This window comes from Salmo trutta, chromosome 24 (assembly GCF_901001165.1).
Source record: "Salmo trutta chromosome 24, fSalTru1.1, whole genome shotgun sequence".
NCBI classification, from domain to species: Eukaryota; Metazoa; Chordata; class Actinopteri; order Salmoniformes; family Salmonidae; genus Salmo; species Salmo trutta.
Window position 1 is genome coordinate 2,414,267 of NC_042980.1, and position 25,255 is coordinate 2,439,521.

At 41.9% G+C, this 25,255-nt stretch overlaps 1 protein-coding gene across 19 annotated transcripts in view; it reads right to left on the minus strand.

Moving 5' to 3' along the window:
• Window positions 1–25,255, minus strand: part of LOC115160590 (E3 ubiquitin-protein ligase MYCBP2) — a 342,793-nt gene that overhangs the window by 278,847 nt on the left and 38,691 nt on the right. For all 19 annotated transcript variants that reach the window (XM_029710772.1, XM_029710779.1, XM_029710778.1 and 16 more), the window contains exons 5-9: window positions 18,496–18,692; window positions 13,004–13,246; window positions 12,252–12,323; window positions 11,731–11,830; window positions 11,040–11,113 (exon numbers count right to left, since the gene is read on the minus strand). In XM_029710772.1, the coding sequence (XP_029566632.1) occupies window positions 11,040–11,113; window positions 11,731–11,830; window positions 12,252–12,323; window positions 13,004–13,246; window positions 18,496–18,692 (686 nt within the window). The remainder of the gene's footprint in view (window positions 1–11,039; window positions 11,114–11,730; window positions 11,831–12,251; window positions 12,324–13,003; window positions 13,247–18,495; window positions 18,693–25,255) is intronic.

Below are 25,255 nucleotides of genomic sequence, written 5' to 3' on the forward strand. Positions count from 1 at the left end.
GTCTGTGAGTATAACAGAACTCCTATGGCAGGCAAAAATCTGAGAAGGTTTCATGCAGGAAGTGGCCTGTCTGACAAGGAGTCGTTCTTCTTGCCTCTGTTTATTGAAGAGTAAGGATCTTAGCTGTAACGTGACAATTCCTAGGGCTCCAATAGGCTCTCAGAACCCGGGAAAAACAGGAACGATGACGAGGGAGCCTCAGGCTGAAACAGATTATCGCCTTTTCCAAGTGTCCCATTAGGTGACAATGCAATGAGGCGCGTGCCCGATTCGCCCCCGTGGAGAAATTTCATTCGGCTGTTTAGCTTATTGCAGATTCCCGGTCGGAATATTATCGCTTTTCTACGAGATAAATGGCATAAAAATTGATTTTAAACAGCGGTTGACATGCTTCGAAGTACGGTAATGGAGTATTTAGACATTTTTTGTCACGCCATGCGCCATGCTCGTGACTGTGATTTAGTATTCTGATAGTGTCTAGAACGCATTAACAAAACGTCGTTGATGGAACATAACGATGGATTATTTGGGACCAAACCTACATTTGTTATTGAAGTAGAAGTCCTGGGAATGCATTCTGACGAAGAACAGGAAAGGTAATAACATTTTTCTTATAGGAAATGTGATTTTGGTGAAGGCTAATCTTGCCGGGTGTCTAAATAGCTAGCCCGTGATGGCTGGGCTATGTACTTAGAATATTGCAAAATGTGCTTCATCCGAAAAGCTATTTTAAAATCGGACATATCGAGTGCATAGAGGAGTAATGTATCTATAATTCTTAAAATAATTGTTATGCTTTTTGTGAACGTTTATCGTGAGTAATTTAGCAAACTGTTAGTAAATTCCCCGGAAGTTTGCGGGGGGTATGCTTTTTCTGAACGTCACATGCTAATGTAAAAAGCTGGTTTTTGATATAAATATGAACTTGATTGAACAGACATGCATGTATTGTATAACATAATGTCCTAGGTGTGTCATCTGATGAAGATCATAAAAGGTTAGTGCTGCATTTAGCTGTGATTTGGGTTTTTGTGACATCATATGCTAGCTTGAAAAATGGGTGTCTGATTATTTCTGGCTGGGCACTCTCCTGACATAATCTAATGTTTTGCTTTTGTTGTAAAGCCTTTTTGAAATCGGACAGTGTGGTTAGATTAACGAGAGTCTTGTCTTTAAATAGCTGTAAAATAGTCATATGTTTGAGAAATTGAAGTAATAGTATTTCAAACGTTTCAAAAATCGCGCCACTGGATTTAAGTGGCTGTTACGCAGGTGGGACGAATTCGTCCCACCTGCGCCAGAGAGGTTAAACCCATCCAGAACGCCGCAGCCCGTCTGGTGTTCAACCTTCCCAAGTTCTCTCACGTCACCCCGCTCCTCCGCACACTCCACTGGCTTCCAGTTGAAGCTCGCATCTGCTACAAGACCATGGTGCTTGCCTATGGAGCTGTGAGGGGAACGGCATCTCCGTACCTTCAGGCTCTGATCAGTCCCTACACCCAAAGAAGGGCACTGCGTTCATCCACCTCTGGCCTGCTCGCTTCCCTACCTCTGCGGAAGCACAGTTCCCGCTCAGCCCAATCAAAACTGTTCGCTGCTCTGGCACCCCAATGGTGGAACAAGCTCCATCACGACGCCAGGACAGTGGAGTCAATCACCACCTTCCGGAGACACCTGAAACCCCACCTCTTTAAGGAATACCTGGAATAGGATTAAGTAAACCTTCTAACCCCCCCAACCTACCCCCCCAAAAAAGCTATTGATGCACTATTGTAAAGTGGTTGTTCCACTGGATATCATAAGGTGAATGCACCAATTTGTAAGTCGCTCTGGATAAGAGCGTCTGCTAAATGACGTAAATGTAAATGTACACGTCCGCTACGGTCACAAGACGCAGGCCTCCTTACTGTCCCTAGAATTTATAAGCAAACAGTTGGAGGCAGGGCTTTCTCCTATAGAGCTCCAGTTTTATGGAATGGTCTGCCTGTCCATGTGAGAGACGCAGACTCGGCCTCAACCTTTAAGTCTTTATTGAAGACTCATCTCTTCAGTAGGTCCTATGATTGAGTGTAGTCTGGCCCAGGGGTGTGAAGATGAATGGAAAGGCACTGGAGCGACGAACTGCCCTTGCTGTCTCTGCCTGACCGGTTCTCCTCTCTCCACTGGGATTCTCTGCCTGTAACCCTATTACGGGGGCTGAGTCACCGGCTTACTGGTGCTCTTCCATGCGTCACTTGAGTGGGTTGAGTCACTGACGTGATGTTCCTGTTCAGGTTGGCGTCCTCCTCGGGTTCGTGCCGTTGGAGAGATCTTTGAGGACTATACTCGGCCTTGTCTCAGGGTAGTAGGTTGGTGGTTGAAGATATCCCTCTAGTGGTGTGGGCGCTGTGCTTTGGCAAAGTGGGTGGGGTTATATCCTGCCTGTTTGGCCCTGTCCGGGGGTATCGTCGGACAGAGCCATAGTGTCTCTCGACCGCTCCTGTCTCAGCCGCCAATATTTATGCTGCAATAGTTTGTGTGTCGGGGGGCTAGGGTCAGTCTGTTATATTTCTCCTGTCGTATCCGGTGTCCTGTGTGAATTTAAGTATTCTCTCTCTCTACTACCTGGCCTGTTGACTCCTTGCTGTCCCCAGTCCACCTGGTCATGCTGCTGCTCCAGTTTCAACTGTTTTGCCTGCGGCTATGGAACCCTGACCTGTTCACTGGACGTGCTACCTTGTCCCGGACCTGCTGTTTTCGACTCTCTACCACACCTGCTGTCTCGAACTCTGAATGATCGGCTATGAAAAGCCAACTGACATTTACTCCCAAGGTGCTGTCTTGTTGCACCCTCGACAATGATTTATTTTCTGACCCTGCTGGTCATCTGTGAACGTTTGAACATCTTGGTCATGTTCTGTTATAATCTCCACCCGGCACAGCCAGAAAGTATTGGCCACCCCTAAAAGCCTGGTTTCTCTCTAGGTTCCGGCCTTTCTAGTGAGTTTTTCCTAGCCACCGTGCTTCTACATCTGCATTGCTTGCCGTTTGGGCTTTTAGGCTGGGTTTCTGTACAGTACACTGAGACCTGAAAACAGCTGTAGAGCGACTCCCCCATCCAACCTGACAGAGCTTGAGAGGATCTACAGAGAAGGGAGAAACTCCCCAAATACAGTTGTGCCAAGCTTGTAGCGTCATACCCAAGGAGACTCCAGGCTGTAATCGCTGCCAAAGGTGCTTCAACAAAATACTGAGTAAAGGGTATGAATACTTTTGAAAAAAGTACTAAAAACCTATTTTTGCTTTGTCATTATGGGGTATTGTCTGTAAATTGATGAGGGAATTATTATTTTTTTTAAATACATTTTAGAATAAGACTAACATAAAATGTGGACAAATTCAAGGGGTCTGAATACTTTCCGAATGCACTGTATATGGACACAGGCTTTGATTAATGCCAGTGGCAGGTCATTGGTAAAAGATTGAAGAGTAGACCGCTGCCCTGCGGTACGTCACACCCTACATGTTTGGCATTGGAGGCGCATCCAATAAAGAAAACTCAGTTCTATTAGATAGCTCTAAATACACAATATGGCAAAGGTTGAAAAGCCATACAACATAAGTTCTCAACAACAGGTTATGGTCAATAATATCAAAGGCTGCATTGAAATTTAACAGTACAGCTCCCACAAACTTCTATAAATTTCTTTCATCCAATCATCAGCATGTGTCTCAGTGCAGTGCATGTTGAGTGCCCTTTTCTATAAGCATGCTGAAAGTCTTGTCAATTTGTTTACAAAGAAATAGCATTGTATTTTTTAACAGTTTGCTAAAAGCAGGCAACAAGCTGATAGGTCTGCTGTTCGAACCAGTCAAGGCCGCTTTACCACTTGTGTAGTGGAATGACTGTCCTCAGGCCTGGAGGGTAGCCAAAAACACTTTCCTGTAGACTCAAAGATACGACAGATAGGAGTGGCTATAGAGTCAGCTACCATCCTCACAAGCTTTCCATCTTTTGTCAAAATTCTAATTTACAATGCTTTTTTTTCATTATTTGTTTTTTAATGCATAAACAAAGGCTCGGTTTGTTGATGGCATTTCCTGTCTAAATTAGCCAATTAAGTAATTATTAAAATAACTGGCAACATCAAATGGTATTGTGATGAAAAAGTCATCTGATTTGATGCCCATAATTTAATTACCGTAATTTCCGGACTATTAAGCGCACCTGAATATAAGCCGCACCCACTGAATTAAAAAATATATATATTATTTTGAACATAAATAAGCCGCACATGTCTATAAGCCGCAGGTGCCTACCGGTACATTGAAACAAATGAACTTTACACAGGCTTTAACGAAACACGGCTTGTAACAAAAATAAATAGGCTTTAACGAAACACGGCTTGTAACAAAAATAAATAGGCTTTAACGAAACACGGCTTGTAACAAAAAATGTAAAATTAAAACAGTGTCTTTTTGCACTGAGTCAATTCCTCATGCTGCTGTTTCCAACATCTTATCGACTCATTAAGACCAAGCTCCCGTGCAGCAGCTCTATGCATCATATGCATTTCTCCGTGTCTTTGCCATGGTGAGGGTGACAAAATGACAACCGTAATCAGAATGATGGGAAGTTTGAGAGCGCTCGATTTAATCTAAACAGTAAACAAAAAAGTTGCCCGTTCGGCAATTTCATTGGTCTAATGAAAGCTTCATGCCGCCAAAAAACTGAGCACGTCACAGAATGTGTTTTTTTATCATATGAAAGCGGGAAAAATCCATATATTAGCCGCGTCATTGTTTAAGCCGCGAGGTTCAAAGCCTGGGAAAAAAGTTGCGGCTTATTGTCCGGAATTTACGGTAAGTAATCTAGTCTTTATATCATTGATCTTGACTTCATAATACAGTTTCATCTTTTTGTTGATTAGTCACATTTTTCAATTTGTAGTAAGTGCGCCAGTCAGATGTGCAGCCAGACTTATTAGCCACTCCTTTTGCCCCATCTCTTTCAGCCATACAGTTTTTCAATTCCTCATCAATCCATGGAGCCTTAACAGTTCTAAGTCAGTTTCTTAACAGGTGCATGTTTATCAATAATTGGAAGAAGCAATATCATAAATTCATAAAGGGCAGAGTCTAGATACCCCTTATTAATCACAAAAACAAATTGTTTTAACATCCATATAAAAGTCACAGCAAAATATTTTGTATGATCTCATACACTATTTTAGGCCCAGCTTTTGGAACTTTGGCTTTCCTGGATATAGCCACTATATGTGACCCACCACCTGGATTCAGTCCTATGTAGCAATATATGAAATGGTGTTTTTTAAATTGTATAAAAGTAGAGACTCAGAGAAAATGGTATATCATACACTGCCGTTGAGGAACAATGGGAAGGCAGTTCTGCTTTGAAAGTTGATCAACTTGTAAGTCCACTTTTGGGAACATGATCCATGAATGTTTTGGCACACCTACTAGAAAGCTCTTTATCTATACCCATTCAGCATCGTTTAAACCCTAGCTCAACCCATCTCTTTAAGGATTCACATGTGAGGCAATGTGCTAAACAGAGTGTGTAGTAAACACCCAAAGACTTCAAGACTAAAAGCGGTAAAAGTAGTAGCCTACAATAAGGAAAAACTCCTGGTAAAAATACACTTTATATAGTCCTTGGCCTATATCCTAACCTAAATTTGGTGCAGGTCATGTTGTTCTTCACATTACCGTCCCTCGTAAACACACTATATCAAATAAAATCTATTAAGTGTATTTGTCACATGCACAGGATACATAAGGTGTAAACGGTACAGTGAAATGGTTTCTTGCATATTTGCATAGTAGCAATATCAAAAACAGAAAGTGTCCAGATAAAAATAGTTTAAATGATTAGATGCTTACCCAGACATACTTTGATGGATCATGTGAAAGAAATGTTATAACCACCCCAGCCACATCTAGCTAAGTGAATGGGTCACTATTGTCTAGACATGTACACGTTCATGAAATACAATAGATGGCCGTAATCACCCCAAGAAACACCTGTCTAACTTGATGGGTCATGTAATCATCTGGTGAAGTAGATTATTTTGTTTGGACATGTAGCTAGCTAAACAATGAACCAGCATAATCCCAACTCATTCTACTACCACCAATATAAAATAATTGTCATAGGCTGTAGTATGAATCTACAGGTAGCTAAAGCTAACCAACTAGGTTACATTAAAGCTAGCAAGCTAACAATAGTCTATAACTAGAAATGCAAATGGTTTTCTGTTCCCCTTATTTGAACTGTAAATTGTTGCATTTATATTTTTATGACTATGATTGTGCCTTTGGCTGCTGGACAATGAAAGAAAGTTGATGTAAAATAATTGCCTCCATGAATATGGTCTGATTTTGGCTAGGCTACTTTGGTAAGACGATCCTCATAACATGCGTCAAAACAATCAGTTTTCGAACAATTAAGCATGTTTTCAAAATGCATAGCTGCCTCCAGCTCATTGCAAAGCGATGTGTGACGTATGCAGATGAAGCCTGCCTTCCATTGCCTATGCATTTGATTTGAGATGCTGAAGCAGCAGACTTTCAACTCAAAGGCTCTGAATCTGTGTGCCTACACAAGTGTCAAAAACCAACATTTATTCAAATGTGTTTTTTTCCCTGACAAGAAGTTTCCTTTCCTTTGAGCGTTTGTTTCTTAAGTCCTTTGTTGTTGTAATGAAATCTTTAGTCATGTTTTTTCCATCATATTTTAAATAACTTGCAGAACACACACTTTGTGGCATTGTCATGTAGCATTAATCCATCCTGTGTCAATTTAATTGGACTAAGAAAACGCACTTTATGACACTGTCAAGAAGCATTATGACCATCATAATCATATAAGCCAGATAAGGGCATATACATGATCGGCCTATGTCAGTCATCAGTCAAAAAGGTGCCTTGTCCTGCTCCTGAAAAATAATGTATAATTTGTCACATGCGCCGAATACAACAGGTGTAGACAACACCATGAATTGCTTACTTACAAACCCTTATCCAACAATGCAGTTCAAGAAATAGGAGGTAAGACAATATGTACTAAACGAACTAAAGTAATAAATAAAATAACAATAGCGAAGCTATATACAGGGGGTACCGGTACTGAGTCAATGTGTGGTGGTACAGGTTAGTTGAGGTAATTTGAACATGTAGGTAGGGGTAAAGTAACTATGCATAGGTAATAAACAGCACGTAGCAGCAGTGTAAAAACATGTAAATAGTCTGGGTGGCCAATTGATTACTTGTTCAGCAGGTCTTATTGCTTGGGGGTAGAAGCCGTTAAGGAGTCGATTGGACCTAGACTTGGTGCTTCGGTACCGCTTGCTGTGTGACTGGAGTCTGACCATTTTTTGGGCCTTCCTCTGACACCGCCTAGTATATAGGAACTGGATGACAGGAAGCGTGGCCCAGGTGATGTACTGGGCCGCACGCAATACCCTCTGATGCGCCTTACAGTCGGATGTCAAGCAGTTGCCATACCAGGCAGTGATGCAACCGGTGAGGATGCTCTCGATGGTGCAGCTGTAAAACTTTGAAGATCTGAGGACCCATGCCAAATTTTCTCAGTCTCCTGAGGGGGAAAAGGTGTTGTGTCCTCTTCACAGCTGTCTTGGTGTGTTTGGACCATGATAGTTTGTTGGTGATGTGGACACCAAGGAACTTTAAACCAGCTCCACTACAGCCCCATCGATGTTAATGGGGGCCTGTTCGGCACTCCTTTTCCTGTAGTCCACGATCAGCTCCTTTGTCTTGCTCACATTGAGGTTGTCGTCCTGGCATCACACTGCCAGGTCTCTGACCCCCACCGTGTAGGCTGTCTCAACGTTGTCAGTGATAAGGTCTACTACACTATTGTGTCGTCATTAAACTTAAGGATCTGCGTGGCAGATGTGTAGTTGCCTACCCTTACCACCCGTAGTTGCCTACCCGTCAGGAAGTCTAGGATCCAGTTGCAGGTGGAGGTGTTTAGTCACAGGGTCCTTGCGTAGTGATGAGTGTTGTGGGTACTATGGTGTTGAACGTTGAGCTGTAATCAATGAACAGCATTCTCACATAGGTGTTCCTTTTGTCCAGGTGGGAAAGGGCAGTGTGGTGAGCAATTGCGATTGCGTCATCTGTGGATCTGTTGGTGTCGGTATGCGAATTGGAGTGGGATGATGGTGTTGTTGTGTGTCATTTACCAGCCTTTCAAAGCACTTCATGGCTACCGATGTGAGTGCTACAGGGCGGTAATCATTTAGGCAGGTTACCTTTGTGTTCTTGGCCACAGGGACTATGGTGGTCTGCTTGAAACATGTAGGTATTTCAGATTCTGTCAGGGAAAGGTTGAAAATGTTAGTTAAGGCACTTGCCAGTTGGTCCACGCATGCTCGGCGTAGACGTCCTGGTAATCCGTCTGGCCCCGCAGCCTAGTGAATGTTGACCTGAAGAAAGGTCTTGCTTACATCGGCTACGGAGAGAGTGATCACACAGCCATCTGAAACAGCTGGTGCTCTTATGCATGCTTCAGTGTTGCTTGCCTCGAAGCGAGCATAAAAGGGCATTTAGCTCGTCTGGTAGGCTCATGTCACTGGGCAGCTTGCAGCTGGGTTTCCCTTTGTAGTCCGTAATAGTTTGCAAGCCCTGCCACATCCGACGAGCAACAGAGCCGGTGTAGTAGGATTTAATCTTAGTTCTGTATTGACGCTTTGCCTGTTTGATGGTTTGTCTGAGGGCATAGGCTGGATTTCTTATAAGCGTCCGGATTAGTATCCCGCTCCTTGAAAGCGGAAGCTCTAGCCTTTAGCTCGGTGCGGATGTTGCCTGTAATCCATGGCTTCTGGTTGGGATATGTACGCCCCGTCAATGTGGGGATGACTTCATCGATGCACTTATTGATGAAACAGGTGACTGAAGTGGTACACTCCTCAATGCCACTGGATAAATCCCGGAATATATTCCAGTCTGTGCTAGCAAAAAAGTCCTGTAGCGAGCATCCGCATCATCTGACCACTTCCGTATTGAGTGAGTCACTGGTACTTCCTGCTTTAGTTTTTGCTTGAAAACAGGAATCAAGAGGGTAGAATTATGGTCAGATTTGCAAAATGGAGGGCGAGGGAGAGCTTTGTATGCTTCTGTGTGTGTTTTTTTTTTCCTCTGGTTGCACGTGAAATGCTGGTAGAAATTAGGTAAAACGGTGTTAAGTTTGCCTGTATTAATGTCCCCGGTGATGGGTTCTGACTCCTAAACTTGAAATATTTTTAAATCATCAGGTATCCTATGGAAATGGAGTGCTGTAGTCTGGTTTCCACACCAGAAGTTAATGGTTATCTGTGGGAGAAATGTATATGGGGGAGGCAATTAAGCTTGGAATATACTGAGTAAAAGAAAAGCAATTGCATGGTTGCAGTCACTGATAGGGTGAAGAGATGAGGAGTGGGGGCCCGAGGTCAGGTCACATTAAAGGAGAAGGAACAGTTTATTGCCCGTATGCCTTAACTTCCTGCCTAGCAATAAAGACGTAATGTTTAGAGGGAAGGAGGTGACTGCACCAAAATTGGGGTATATATACACTTGTGCTGGTGGAAACATGTCTGCCTGTTCAGCTGTCTGACCCTTTGGGTGAATAAACTTGGTTTGAGCTTTCATAGTTGTCAGTTTTTACCCTGTTATTTAGAACCTAACAACGGCCACAAGCAGCGCCGCTTCTGGATGAACATTTGTTTATGGGCAGCTCGCTGAGGGAGGTCTTAGTGCCAGTATCGGTTTATGGCCGTAAATAGACTGCTACAAATAATATCGATGAAAACTGTTGGTAGATAGTGTGGTCTACGGCTTATGAGGTACTCTAGACACACACCCCCACCCATTGTCTTACCAGACGTACCTGTTCCGTCCTGCCGATGCACGGAAAACCCAGCCAGGTCTATATTATTTGTGTCCTCGTTCAGCCACGACTCGTGAAACATAAGATTTCCGTTTACCGTTTTTAATGTCCCGTTGGTAGCACAATCTCAAACGGATGTTCAGTTTAATTTCCAATGATTGCACGTTGCCCAATAGAACGGATGTTAGAAGCGGGTTACCCACCTGCCGACGAATTCTCACAAGGCACCCTGATCTCCGCCCCCCTGTATTTCCGTCTTTTCTTCACACGAATGACAGGGATTGGGCCTGGTCTCCGGGAAGCAGTATATCCTTCACATCGGACTCATTAAAGAGAATCTTTCTCCAATTCAAGGTGAGTAATTGCTGTTCTGATATCCAGAATCTCTTTTCGGTCATAAGAGACAGTAGCAGCAATATTATGTACAAAATAAGTTACAAACACGAAAAACTACCAAAATAGCAGGGTGGGTTAGGAGCCCGTAAAACGGCAGCCATCCCCTCATGCGCCATTATCTGTTCCTGCATTCATCACAGTCATCAGCAACAAAGCATTGGGGTCTGACATCAATATGTGAATAACTACAATGATATTTTATTATGGTCAATTTCAGAAAATGTTATAACATAAACCTACTGTTGACAAGTAGGCTATGGTGTAATGGAATGTTTTGCCTTGTGTGGTAGGTTTTGACACTTATGTTGGTGTCAAAACCAGCCATAAAATAACGTGATATATGTCAAAAGGTCTAAATATATGTGCCATGACCATATGACAGGTTATGACAAGATGTCAGCTGTTATGACATGGTTATGACCGTGTCATAATGTGTTATGACGCTGGGTTTCAAGTAAAGTGTTACCAAATATTTTCATCCTGAAGTAGTCTGACCGCCCACAGCATGAAAAATGATGACCGTGCCGTTATGATCTCTGTCGGGGCCAGCAGCTCTCTACATTATAGTATAATAGAAATCTCAGACAGGACTTCAGACTGGGTTTGTAACCATTTAAGGAGTGGGAGTTGTTGGTACGTGTTGGCCCAATCCACTCCTCTCTCTCAAGAAGAAAAAGAATGCTAGAAAACTTTAGCGCCCCTGGAGTAGGTAGGTAGGTGTGTGTGTATATGAGAGAATGAGGAGACTCACATCTTTGCAGGCAGCAATCTGGTTGATGTACTCTCCGTCAGTGAAGACTATGTTCTGGCCGTCTGCCTGTAGGCCTATGGAGAGGAGAGAGTGAGCAAGATGAGTGCATTTATAATATACAAAGAATAAGGAGATTCATTTGTCATGCTCTTGACAAAGGAATTCAGCCGAAACGTTGTGCAGTTTCCGTTAATATAACCATATTATTTTCTCTTAATAAATTTCCTTATTTAAAAACAGACAGTGTTTAAGTGTTGTCTGCACATTGAATTGATAAAGCTATGTAGCCATCCTTGTCCTGTGGCTATTTGTCTCTTTTGTTCAATCAGGAATATTGAAATATTGTAGGTACAAGCCTTATTTTAGCATATATTAATGATATGATAAATGACTAAAGGGTATATTGTCAATCACTGGGTGAGCAGGTTATAAGAGCCTAGTAATTTTTTTATGAGCCTTAAATATTATTATTAAATGTTTCCAAGTTAATCTCGAGATAAAATCTATTTTCAAAGATGCCTCATTCACTGGTTCAAGACAATAGTAAGTAACCTGATGATTACAAAAATAAAAAATACGCACACACACAGGCGCACGCTTACAAACCAGGTGCATGAAAGAAATCCTTGCGTTGTTTATTATAACACACAATATGGGGGACAAGGAGGTGTTACTGTGTGTTGTCATGTACCTGGCATGGTGATGGTTCCCTCATGCTCCAGAGTCTCTGGGTTGATCTTGATGGCCGACGTACTGTGGTTGTTACTCATATCCCGGTACAATAGGCAGCCCTACACGCACACAATCAATTTTTGTTTTTATATTTATACACTACTTTTAGGACTGCATTTGTCACAATTTGTCCTAAAAGCAACCCAGACCAAGCCCTCAGAGTTTGAATGTGTTGTACAAAGGAATACAAACAGTGCTTCATCAATAAACTTTCTTTTGGGGGTAGATGTCTATTCCTTTCTAATCCCCTAAATATCTTCAGTAGGAGCAGAATCATTATCGACCCAAGCATTTACTGCATACAGATCAGCAACTATGTTTATTGGGTCAAATGGGGGGTGATCGAAATCAATGCAGTGAGCAAACGGCATGGTACAAGACCATAACTCACAATGAAATAGAATTCCAGGTTGCCTATAGTCTTACTTTTGGTTTAATTTTAATACAACATTATGAAAACAAAATCTGAGGTTAAGTTACCTGAGCGAAACCCAACCACGATCTCTTCTCCTTCCGATTCCTGATGCGTGATGTGGAATTATACACATGGCCCTGGAATACAAACACACACAGGTCAAATTTTAGAATGCAACCACAAACGCACAGCCAAACGTTAAGACACAAATATATTCCCTCAATGATGTATGGTCCACTGTGTCAGCACTACGTGGCATCAACAATCAACCTCAGAAATGAGAGAATAATTATGGAACCTGGGGGAAGTTGGTGTCAAATATTTTATTTAATCTACAACTTTAGTACAGCAGAGTGCTATTATGGAGAGTCTCCTCTTATCAACCAACTGGGGCAGTAACTGAAACATTTGCCTATGAGAAATGTGTTTGAAATGTTTAAGTTCTGACTCAACCTATGGCTATGTGATCAAAAGTCAATGGGAGGAAAACACAATGCTTTGTAAGAATTTAGGTATGATGAAGTCTTTAGTATGTGCTGTAATCTACTTTTCAGTTCAACAAGCATATGATCTTTAAAAGGAGCGGTACAGAGTCATAAAACCATTGTTGCTGTAGAAGACCATAGCGTTACAAAAATGCTTCAAAAACCTTTCTATATAAAATGGCAAAGAAACTATGCCTGCAGTGAGCAATGATGTGCCACTTCTGTTGCTGGAGCCCACTTTGTAGAGGCCGTCCTTGCAGAGCAGGTAGCATATACGCTGTCTCTCACGTACACACACATCAACCCACATTCATACACCCCACCCCACCTACCCTGACAGTGCCGCTGTAGCCGGAGCCCACTTTGTAGAGGCCGTCCTTGCAGAGCAGGTAGAGGAAGGAGCCATCGGTCTGCAGCAGGCAGCGCTCATCCTCGTCAATCGTCACCTCCTTCAACACCCACTTGTTCATCAGCGCCACCCGCTTGATGCCGTTGCCGAACCAGTCCTGGATCTGGATCTTGCCCACCAGCACAGCCTGCACGCTCCTCTGTAGCGCGTTCAGAATGGTCGGCACCTGGGACGAAGAGGAAGGAAGAATTAAGATTAAGAAAGAAGAAGAATTAAAGGAAATGAACTGTAATAGAAATGGGAGACTATGAAGTGGACTGTTTTGCCTTTTTTTGACTGTGGAGTGTTTGGTAGAAAGGTCTGGTTTGATATCAGGGCTCCAGAGTGCCGAAAACAGTCGCATTTTGCAACCCTTTTACTTGAGAAAAACGCATTCTGATTTTATAACATTTAAAATTACAATTGTATTATATTTAGAGTTAGCAATCTAGCTAATGTGTTTTCATTTTCCTCTTCTTCAGGTGAATTAGCCCCACGTTATATTAGTGCACGTAAAAATGTAGACAAATTCTGCTCAATTTAAGGCCAAAAATATGAACCTACACTAAAGTATGGACACACCTTCAAACTAGTGGATTTGGCTATTTCAGCCACACTTGTTGCTGACATGTGTATAATATCAAAAACACAGTCATATAATCTTAATAGTCAAACATTGGCAGTAGAATGGCCTTACTAAAGAGCTCAGTGACTTTCAATGTGGCACAGTTATACGATGTCACCCTTCCAACAAGTCAGTTCGTCAAATTTCTGCCCTGCTAGAGCTGCCCCTGTCAACTGTAAGTGCTGTTATTGTGAAGTGGAAACGTCTAGGAGCAACAACGGCTCAGCCGCGAAGTGGTAGGCCACACAAGCTCACAGAATGGGACCACCGAGTGCTGAAGCGTGTGGAGCGTAAAAATTGTCTGTCCTCGGTTTCAACACTCACTACTGAGTTCCAAACTGCCTCTAGAAGCAACATCAGCACAATAACTGTTAGTTGGGAGCTTCATGAAATAGGTTTCCATGGCCGAGCAGCCGCACACAAGCCTAAGATCACCATGCGCAATGCCAAGCGTCGGCTGGAGTGGTGTAAAGCTCACCTCCATTGGACTCCGGAGCAGCTGAAACACGTGTGATGAATCACGCTTCAACATCAGGCAGTCTGATGGAAGAATCTGAGTTTGGCGGATGCCAGGAAAACACTACCTGCCCCAATGTAGAAGTGCCCACTGTAAAGTTTGGTGGAGTAGGAACAAAGGTCTGGGCTGTTTTTCCAACTTTGTGGCAACAGTTTGGGGAAGGCCCTTTCCTGTTTCAGCATGACAACGCCCCTGTGCACAAAGCAAGGTCCATTCAGAAATGGTTTGTCGAGATCTGTGTGGATTAACTTTACTGGCCTGAACAGAGCCCTGACCTCAATCCCATCGAACACCTTTGGGATGAATTTAACGCCAACTGCGAGCCAGGCTAATCGCATAACATCAGTGCCCAACTGCTTTGGCATTACATTTTCATTGAACCAGATATTGTAGAGTCTTCTGGTGACAATGGTGTGGAAGAAACCGTGTCGTTGAGGAAGTTGACTGAGTTTGTAAATCAGTGGAATGCCCGGTGGAAGCAGAGATTGCCAAACGCAAAGCTAGTCCAAAAATAGAACAGAAAGAAGGCTGTTGTATAAAACACTTGTCTCTGGATTACATCTTCAAAATAAGGGCAACCATGACATCGATGACAGAGGGAGAAGCATTCATCCATGTATACTGGTAAGAGTCTAGCTACATTTTCAGATATTATTGCTACCCAACGGTATTCCGTACACATTTTGCGTAACCGCTGCATTTAAACGAGGCTGTAGCGACTGTGTTGGCATTAAAATCAGGGGTGTAAGCTATGTTTCTATTCAAGCGTTGATTGACATGGTAATGGACCAATAGTACTCGATAAAATATGAAAAAACGTACCTACATTGTGACGTGTACCAACGTAACATACGGCACGCATTATGCAACTCATTGTGTGGCATACAGCGTCTTTCCACCAGGGGTTAGCGCTTCTCTTGCAAATTAAAAACATGCTTAACCATATACACTTCATTATTCATGATTTAAATGAACATTAGTTTTAATATTATTATTGGTAATAATAAACATTTTTCAAGAGATAAAGAGTGCTAATGGCAATTTGGCCATCAATAACAAACATTGAATCAATGAATTCCATAAAATGTTGATGTGCAGAATCTTAAAAAGAATACCACTGCACCATCCTCTGACCTGCATTTACACAAGCAAACCCGTCACCTTCTCACAGAGAGCTTTAGTTTTTATGCTACATACTTGCAACATACTTAATTAAGATAGTGCAAAGGAAATGGATATCATTTCCATGTAATCCAACATAACGTTATTGCATATTTCAGGGAAAGAGCAGGTGTTCTTGTACACTCAGTGTATATGATGGAGTGAGAGGACAAGGTGAGTCGGTGTTACTACTGTTTTAATTATTTTTATATCAATATTGTTGCTTTATACAGTAATTTACTAACATTTAGTGGTTTATAAAAGTATTTCTCCCATGCAATTGGAAGATATAATATTAACCCTAGTCATTCTCATGCTTCGTTCATTAACATTATACAAAAGTAGCATTCCTTCATCTCTCTGAACAGAATCACATGCATCCCTTCTGAAAATAAAGTTCCCTACTTTGTGTAACTCATATTTAACGGTATATTTATCAAGACATTATCAATGCTGAGTGTAAAGTTAATTACACGTGAATTTGGAAGTATGTTTGGGGTCATTGTCCATTTAGAAGACGTATTTGCGACCAAGCTTTAACTTCCTGACTGATGTCTTCAATATATGCACATAATTTTCCCACCTCATGATGCCATCTATTTTGTGAAATGCACCAGTCCCTCCTGCAGCAAAGAACCCCCACAACATGATGCTGCCACCCCCGTGCTTCATGGTTGGGATGGTGTTCTTCGGCTTGCAAGCATCCCCCCTTTTCCTCCAAACATAACAAAGGTCATTAAAGCCAAACAGTTCTATTTTTGTTTCATCAGACCAGAGGACATTTATCCAAAACGTATGATCTTTTTCCCCATGTGCAGTTGCAAACCGTTGTCTGGCTTTTTTATGGCGGTTTTGGAGCAGTGGCTTCTTCCGTGCTGAGCGGCCTTTCAGGTTATGTCGATATAGGACTAATTTTACTGTGGATATAGATACTTTTGTACCCGTTTCCACCGGCATCTTCACAAGGTCCTTTGCTGCTGTTCTGGGATTGACTTGCACTATTCGCACGAAAGTACGTTCATCTCTAGGAGACAGAATGAGTCTCCTTCCTGAGCTGTATGACGGCGGCGTGGTCCCATGGTGTTAATACTTGCGTACTATTGTTTGTACAGATGAACGTGGTACCTTCAGGCATTTGGAAATTGCTCTCAAGGATGAACCAGACTTGTGGTCTACAATTTTTTTGAGGTGTTGGCTGATTTCTTTTGATTTTCCTATCATGTCAAGCAAAGAGGCCCTGAGTTTGAAGGTATGCCTTGAAATACATCCGCAAGTACACCTCCAATTGACTCAAATGATGTCAATTAGCCTATCAGAAGCTTCTAAAGCCATGACATCATTTTCTGGAATTTTCCAAGCTGTTTAAAGGCACAGTCAACTTAGTGTATTGTAAACTTCTGACCCTCGGGAATTGTGATTATTTCACTTAAAATTCACTGTCTATAAACAATTGTTGGAAAAATTACTTGTGTCATGCACAAAGTAGATGTCCTAACCGACTTGTCAAAACTACAGTTTGTTGACAAGAAATTTGTGGAGTGGTTGAAAAACGAGTTAATGACTCCAACCTCAAATCAAATCAAATCAAATTTATTTATATAGCCCTTCGTACATCAGCTGAAATCTCAAAGTGCTGTACAGAAACCCAGCCTAAAACCCCAAACAGCAAGCAATGCATGTGAAAGAAGCACGGTGGCTGGGAAAAACTCCCTACACTCCCTACAACCTAAGTGTATGCAAACTTCCAACTTCACGTTTCAAATTTTGTCAGAAAGTCATTTTCATTGCAAGTTAGCGCGTACTGTTAGCTAACGTTAGCTGGCTGGCTCAGTAGCTAACGTTACGTGTATGATCTGTGTCGGAGCTCAAGAATGTTGGATGATGTTCACATTTTTCTTTTTTGAATGGGGCATTAGAGTTGGGAATATGGTTCATTGTTTAGCTAGCTAGCTACATGTCTAAACAAAAGACTCCACTATGCAAGTAACCATTTCACTGTACCGTTTACACCTTCTGTATCCTGTGCATGTTACAATAAACAGATTTTATTTGATATAATGTGGGTTTACCAGAGACGGTAATGTGAAGAATAGCATGACCTGCACCAAAGTCAGATTAGGATATAGGCCAAGGACTAGATAAAGTGCCTCTACTTTTAGTATTGAAATCTTTGGTTGTTTACTACACTGTGAATCCTTAAAGAGATGGGTGAGGCTAAGGCTTAAGAGGGTGTGAACGATGATGAATGGGTGTAGACAAACAAGAGATCTCCAGTAGGTGTACCAATAATATTGAAGGGACATTGTCCCAAAAGTAGGGTTTCAAGTTTATCAACTTTCAAATCAGAATTACTTTCTCATTGTTCCTCAACTGGAGCGTACGATATACCATTTTCTAGCTCGGAGTCTACTTTTATCCAATGTAAAAAAGTACATTTAAAATGTTGCTACATAAGACCAATTCACATATTTTTGGAAAAGGAGCATCAAACTCATCCCCGTGCACTTACCACCCTGTGAAGTTGAAATCATAATTTATTTAATCTGTAGCCTATAAAACTGTGCATGATTTTCCAAGTCGCGTAAGTGGAAAAACCATACAGCATAGCATCGCATAACTGCATGTTGACATCGACATGGTCATTCTAACAATATTTGCGCATAAAACCGTTTCCATCGCAATGGTCGCATAATTAACTCCGACACAAAGATCCCACCATGCCGAGCCAACAAATTGTCTGTTGACATTTACAAAACTGTATCGACACTTGCTGTTTTCATCACACCTGTTGTAATATATTTTTATATGGCATGACTTTATTTGCATTAAAAGGTTGGATATACATGGTTACAGACAGACAAATGCGCACACACAAACAGTATCACTCAAACAGAAAATAATGTACACACACAAATATTCTAAACTTAATTGCCGGAAGAATGCGGGCGGGGTAACATAAAAGGGTGGAAATCAGAAGCTTGACATTTACTCCAATGTAATTTCTGCTCTCCTTCAGAGCTCCAGATGCTGCTGCCTTGAGACAGTCTGGTGTGTGGAGCAGGTTTAACAAGTCTAACCTGAGTGGGGAAGTGTGTTGAATCGTTTTGAGTTGTGTGGCACAGCGTCATCTCACCTGGATAGTCTGGCAGGCATGACTGCCGTTGTTGGTGAGTATGGCGGAGACGGCCTGCAGGGTCTTGCCCGTGTCTCCCCAGGACACCACCAGGCTGAAGAGGCAGGCACAGGACAGGGCGGTGAGGGCCTGCCCCGTGGGGTCGTTCATCCCCGTGCTGCGTACTGTTGTCTCCAGCAGCAGTTGGAACAGAGACTCTGTAGGGAGAATATAGAGGGTTAGGAGGGGCTGTGTGTCTGCAGTGTGTCTGCAGTGTGTGTGTGTGTGTGTGTGTGTGTGTGTGTGTGTGTGTGTGTGTGTGTGTGTGTGTGTGTGTGTGTGTGTTTACCTGTGTCTGCACAAGTGCGTGCAAGTGTGTGTTTGCGTGCATGCCTCTGTGTGTGTGTGTCTTGGTCTATTTGCGTTTGCGCGTCTGAGTGTATACATGCATTGTGCGTGTCTGCCCATGCACGTGTGCTAGTAATAGAGCTCTGTAAATATACTGTGTATACACTACTGTTCAAAAGGTTAGGGTCATTTAGAAATGTCCTTTTTGAAAGAAAAGCCCATTTTTTGTCCATTAAAATAACATCAAATTGATCAGAAATACAGGGTAGACATCGTTAATGTTGTAAATGACTATTGTAGCTGCAAACGGCTGATTTTGAATGGAATATCAACATAGGCGTACAGAGGCCCATTATGAGCAACCATCACTCCTGTGTTCCAATGGCACATTGTATTAGCTAATCCACGTTTATCATTTTAAAAGGCTAATTGATCATTAGAAAACCCTTTTGCAATTATGTTAGCACAGCTGAAAACTGTTCTGCTAATTAAAAAAAGCAATAAAACTGGCCTTCTTTAGACTAGTTGAGTATCTGGAGCATCAGCATTTGTGGTATCGATTAGAGGTTCAAAATGGCAAGAAACAAAAGAGATTTTCTAAAACTCGTCAGTCTATTCTTGTTCTGAGAAATGAAGGCTATTCCATGCGAGAAATTGGCCGTCTGGAGAAGGGTAATGACAATCCCGATAAAAATATGTACATATTGTGTAATCGTGTCAAAGAACTTGAGAACAGAAGTAGGAGAAATACGGTGAGATTGGTTCATCTGAAAGAGAGGCGTGAGGCTGGTGGTGGACTAATCTTGTGTGAAAGAAAATCGTCACAGAAGGATTTGATGACAGGCACGAATTCGAATTAGAACAAACCCATCGCAGTTTAACCATGCCTGACGAGAACAGGACCCCGAGAATGGTTCTCATCCGACCCTACGATCTACAGCCTGGGGGAAGGTACTTAAAGCAGCGAAAGGAAGGCGTTTGGTGGGAAGGCCGCCGGCTGTCTTTTTCCCCGGAACCTTTCCAAGTAACTGGCAATAAAGAGGAAAAAGTTTGCAACGGCAAAGAAACAACGCCAGGCACACACTGGTATTCCCAGCGACCCTGCTCTTTATTTGGAAGAGAAATGAAATGATTGTCAAGGACAATGTGGAGGCTGAGAGATTCTTGATAGAGCAAGGTGTTTGGCCTAGATAACGACAACGAGACAAAGTAAAATACAAGTTGAATTAAATGCCGTTTACAAATGAAGGTAGCCTATGTGTTTGCGGGACTAATTTAGCCTTTCAAGCGCCTCACGGACCATTAGGAATCTTTTAGCTGAGGCTGCAGGTTATCTTCTGCAGCTTCAAAGACAGTTCTGTGATGATTGACTCATTGCGAAGCAACTTTACGCTCCAAGTTGCTTTGTTTTATTTTGGAATTTGTTTTCTCTGTTTATTTACACTGTTTTATTGTACAGCTGGAGCATATATTGTGAAATGTTATATGATGTTCATTAGAGTTGTCAAGTGTATTAAATGGGACACTTCTTGCTCAGAGGCTATAACTACTCAGTGCAAATATGGATAATGGTTATGTAAACATAACACCGGAATATAAACGGTTGTGGTAACCAAGTGAAGAGGAAAAAGATAGACATATTTAAAATCAAAACAGGCAGATAATTGTGTTCATACAGGAAACACATTTAACAGATAGAGGCACAACATTTTTAAGCTGGGTTGCATAAGTTTATCATAGCTCATTTAATTCAAAACAAAATGGGGTGATTATTCTGATGAGCAAAATACTTTAAACGTTTTAATGTTGAAGCAACACTGATGAGCCGGCAGGCGCATCTGCATTGAGGCTCTTATAAGGTAGTGAGTGTTATGCAACATATATGCTCCCAACAAGAAGAACCCAGATATTTTTCATGAGGTCAACGTTATACTGGGAAATATGGAGGGGTAGATCGTCCTTGCTGGACACTTTAATCAAGTGATGGACATGACTAATAGAAGTAAATGTACAGGTAACTCCACACCAAAGAATAGACGTGCAACACATATGCTAGCAGAATGTGCGCCTTACAGACATATGGAGATCAGTCCATCCTAATGATAGAGAATATACTTTCTTCTCCCACTGTCATAAGACACACTCCAGAATAGATTTATTCTTTATATCTAATTTCATGGTAAATGGGATTACTTGCCAGATTGGTCCCATTGCCCTCACATGTCATGCTATAGCAGATATAAACTGTGAGGAAGGGTAGATTTAATCAACACCATGCTATTACAAGATGAGATATTTAGTCAGTCACTAGCAGAGGAAGGGTAGATTTAATCAACACCATGCTATTACAAGATGAGATATTTAGTCAGTCACTAGCAGAGGAAGGGTAGACTTATACAACTGCCTAGATTATCAGATAGCAAGGTAGAGGACCTGGACTGTACTATAACAGAAGTGGTGGTTAGAGCCGCCATTTTATCTATGAAAGCAGGGAAATCACCTGGTCTGGATGGCCTTCCTGTAAAATATTATAAAACTATAGTACCAGTCACAAGTTTGGACACACCTACTCATTCAAGGGTTTCTTTATTTTTTTATATTTTCTACATTGTGGAATAATAGTGAAGACATCACAACTATGAAATAACACATGGAATCCACGCTTTGCCTTGATAACTTCGCTCACACTTCGCTTTCTGTCAACCAGCTTCATGAGGTAGTCACCTGGAATGCATTTCAATTAACAGGTGTCCCTTCTTAAAGTTAATTTGTGGAATTTCTTTCCTTCTTAACGAGTAGGAGCCAATCAGTTGTGTTATGACAAGGTAGGGGTGGTATACAGAAGATAGCCCTATTTGGAAAAAGACCAAGTCGATATTATAGCAAGAACAGCTCAAATAAGCAAAGAGAAACGACAGTCCATCATTACTTTAAGACATGAAGGTCAGTCAATACGGAAAATGTCAATATCTTTGAAAGTTTCTTCAAGTGCAGTCGCAAAAACGAAGGCTATGATGAAACTGGCTCTCATGAGGACCGCCACAGGAAAGGAAGACCAGAGTTACCTCTGCTGTAGAGGATAAGATCATTAGAGTTACCAGCGTCAGATTGCAGCCCAAATAAACGCATCAGAGTTCAAGCAGCAGACATCTCAACATCAACTGTTCAGAGGAGACTGTGAAATCAGGCCTTCATGGTTGAATTGCTGCAAAGAAACCACCACTGAAGGACACCAATAATAAGAAGAGACTTGCTTGGGACAGGAAACACGAGCAAAGAACATTAGACCGGTGGAAATCTGTCCTTTGGTCTGGAGTCCAAATTTGAGATTTTTGGTTTCAACTGCCGTGTCTTTGTGGGACGCAGAGTAGATGAACGGATGATCTCTGCATGTGTGGTTCCCACTGTGAAGCAAAGAGGTGGTGGTGTGATGGTGCTTTGCTGGTGACACTGTCTGTGATTTATTTAGAATTCAAGGCACACTTAACCAGCAAGGCTACCACAGCATTCTGCAACGATACGTCATCCCATCTGGTTTGCGCTTAGATGGAACCCCATGGTCCTGTTTTTCATGACACCTCCAGGCTGTGTAAGGGATATTTGACCAAGAAGGAAAGTGATGGAGTGCTGCATCAGATGACCTGACCTCCACAAATCACCCAACCTCAACCCAATTGAGATGGTTTGGGATGAGTTGGACCGCAGAGTGAAGGAAAAGCAGCCAACAGGTAGTCAGCATATGTGGGAACTCCTTCAAGACTGTTGGACATTCCTCATGACGCTGGTTGAGAGAATGCTAAGAGTGTGCAAAGCTGTCGTCAAGGCAAAGGGTGGCTACTTTGAAGAATCTAAAATATATTTTGATTTGTTTAACACATTTTGTTACTACATGATTCCATATCTGTTATTTAATAGTTATGAAATCTTCACTATTATTCTACAATGTATAAAATAGTAAAAATAAAAACCCATGAATGAATAGGTGTGTCCAAACTTTAACAGGCACTGTATACTGACATTATTGTACCTGTATTGACAGTGGTTTAGCAGGAGGCATTTAAAAATGGCTCCCTTCCGCACACCTTTAATGAGGCTTTGATATCGCTGATTCCTATAAAGGATAGAGATACTACAGAACCTAGGAATGTTTGAGCCATCAGCCTCCTTAATGTGAATTGCAAGATTCTTACTAAGACCCTTGCGATAAGCTTAGAGAAGGCACTACCTAATATTATACTTAGTGACCAATTAGGATTTATTAAGAACCTCAACTGATATGAGGAGGCTCTTACATCAAATGTGATTAAACCGCTCAAATACAGTTTCTACCGCTGCTGTCTCGGATGCTGAGAAAGCATTTGTTAGGGTAGAGTGGGCTTTTCTCTTAAGAACCTTATAAAAATTTAGAGGGAGGCAGAGTTGTTATTGGTGCTAAAAAAGATGTCGATATGAGTGTTCAGAAATGTTACAAATGTAGGATTATTTATTTAGTAAGTGCCAAACCTCCATCTTCTTGAGGCGTTTTACTGACTGGTAATGAAGCCAGCAGGGCTGAATGACCTGATATAGATCTTGATAAATACTTACACCCAGTAGTTAAAGTTCCATTCAAATCAAATACAATTTTAATGATACACATTATTATAGCAGATGTTACTGCGGGTGTAGCAAAATGCTTGCTTATTTGCCTGCAGGAATAAGAAATGTTAACTCTAGATTAACTGTTATGGGCAGGGGAGTAAAATGAGCATCATTTAACCTAGGGATGCACATATCGCAATCGGCCGATATTAGCTAAAAATGCCAACGTCTGTATCAGCCGATGTCTAGTTTAACGCCGATGTGCATACCTACATAACGTAGATACATTACGTCGTTGCGCCACATAAAATTTGGCGCTACACTTGCAACACAGCATTCTTAACCTAGCCCACAAAGTCTGCTGTGTGGATCGAGCAGTCAACAAGTCGAGCAGTCATTTGAAAGAGTAAGAACATTTCAGCGAGACAACTTAAAAAAGGTCAAATCCATTAACGCCAAGATAATGAAAATCATTGCCCTTGACAATCAACCGTTCTTTGTCGTGGGTAATGTTGGCTTTCGCCGACAGGTTGAGCACCGGTACACACTACCAAGTGCGCTATTTTTAAGATGTTGCCCTACCGGAGTTACACAGTAATAGCGTCACTGCTATTAGCTTAACGACATACATACATACTGTAATGACCTGACTAGATCATAAAGGAACAATTGTCTAGACAGAGGATGGAGTTAAGAATGGACGGCTACTGTTTGGCCGTAGCCCACGCCAAATAAATGAAAGGTACCCTACAAACCAACCGTGACCCAGAGGTAAGAGAGAGAACAATGGCTAAACCCGGTCTTAACTTCCAATGCTCCATCCCCCTGCCCAACCCCCCTCCACACCACTCCGCCAACCACCAGGCTACCCGGTATCAGAACATTCCAGGCATTCCCGTGATTGGCAGATAGCAGGGTGATTGGCATGACCCCGCGAACACTGGTAAGTACGACACAACCCACTAATAGCCTAACACATAACCCACAGCTGTCTGTGCGGGTCGCTACAATACAATGGAACGTCGTTTGGGTCTTTGCGTATCAAAAAATATACAGTAGCACTGTCAAAGCTGTACAAAAAAGTCTGCAAACAAGAAAATACAGGCCACGAACGATGCGTTTACAATACCGCGTTGGCAATAAAGCATAATATGTTCGACCATAACTTCTGAGGTAACTAGCTTTAGCTTGGTACCTAGCTAGCCCCAATACAACCAGCCTGAAAACAATGACCAGTAGAAACTGCAGTCATTTTCATTATTCTTAGCAATGATTTAGGAATCCTTGTAAGTATTAGCTAGGTTGCCACTTGTTGTTCACCTATTGAAATTGAACTTCAGTTCATGAAAATAAATAGCTTGCCAGCTACTGAACCCTGTTGCCCAAAGCTAACGTTATAAGCAGCCAGCTAGCTTCAATTCAAGGGGCTTTATTGGCATGGGAAACATATGTTAACATTAGTGTCAGCTAGTGTGTAGCTTATTCCTGCCTCGGTATCACTAACGCTAGCATAAATCACTAACGATAAACAAGACAGAAAACGTTAGTAAAATACCCTTAAGTAATATGAACAATTTAGGCTTGAAACCCAGTCTACAGCAACAACTATTTAACCAAACCCGACTGGATGTCTATGCGAAAAATAAAAGCATTCAAACTACCTGACATAGTGTGACTATGCTGTGTAGCTATAGTCACACTAATGTAAACTTAGCTAGCTGGCTGAATAGCGCAGCCAACATTAGCCATGTTCCAACGTTACCTCACTAGTCATTGTCAAGTTAGCCATCTTGCCAGCCAGACAGTCAATCATATCGGAGAGTCATTTCGTTATATCGCCATGTTCTAACAG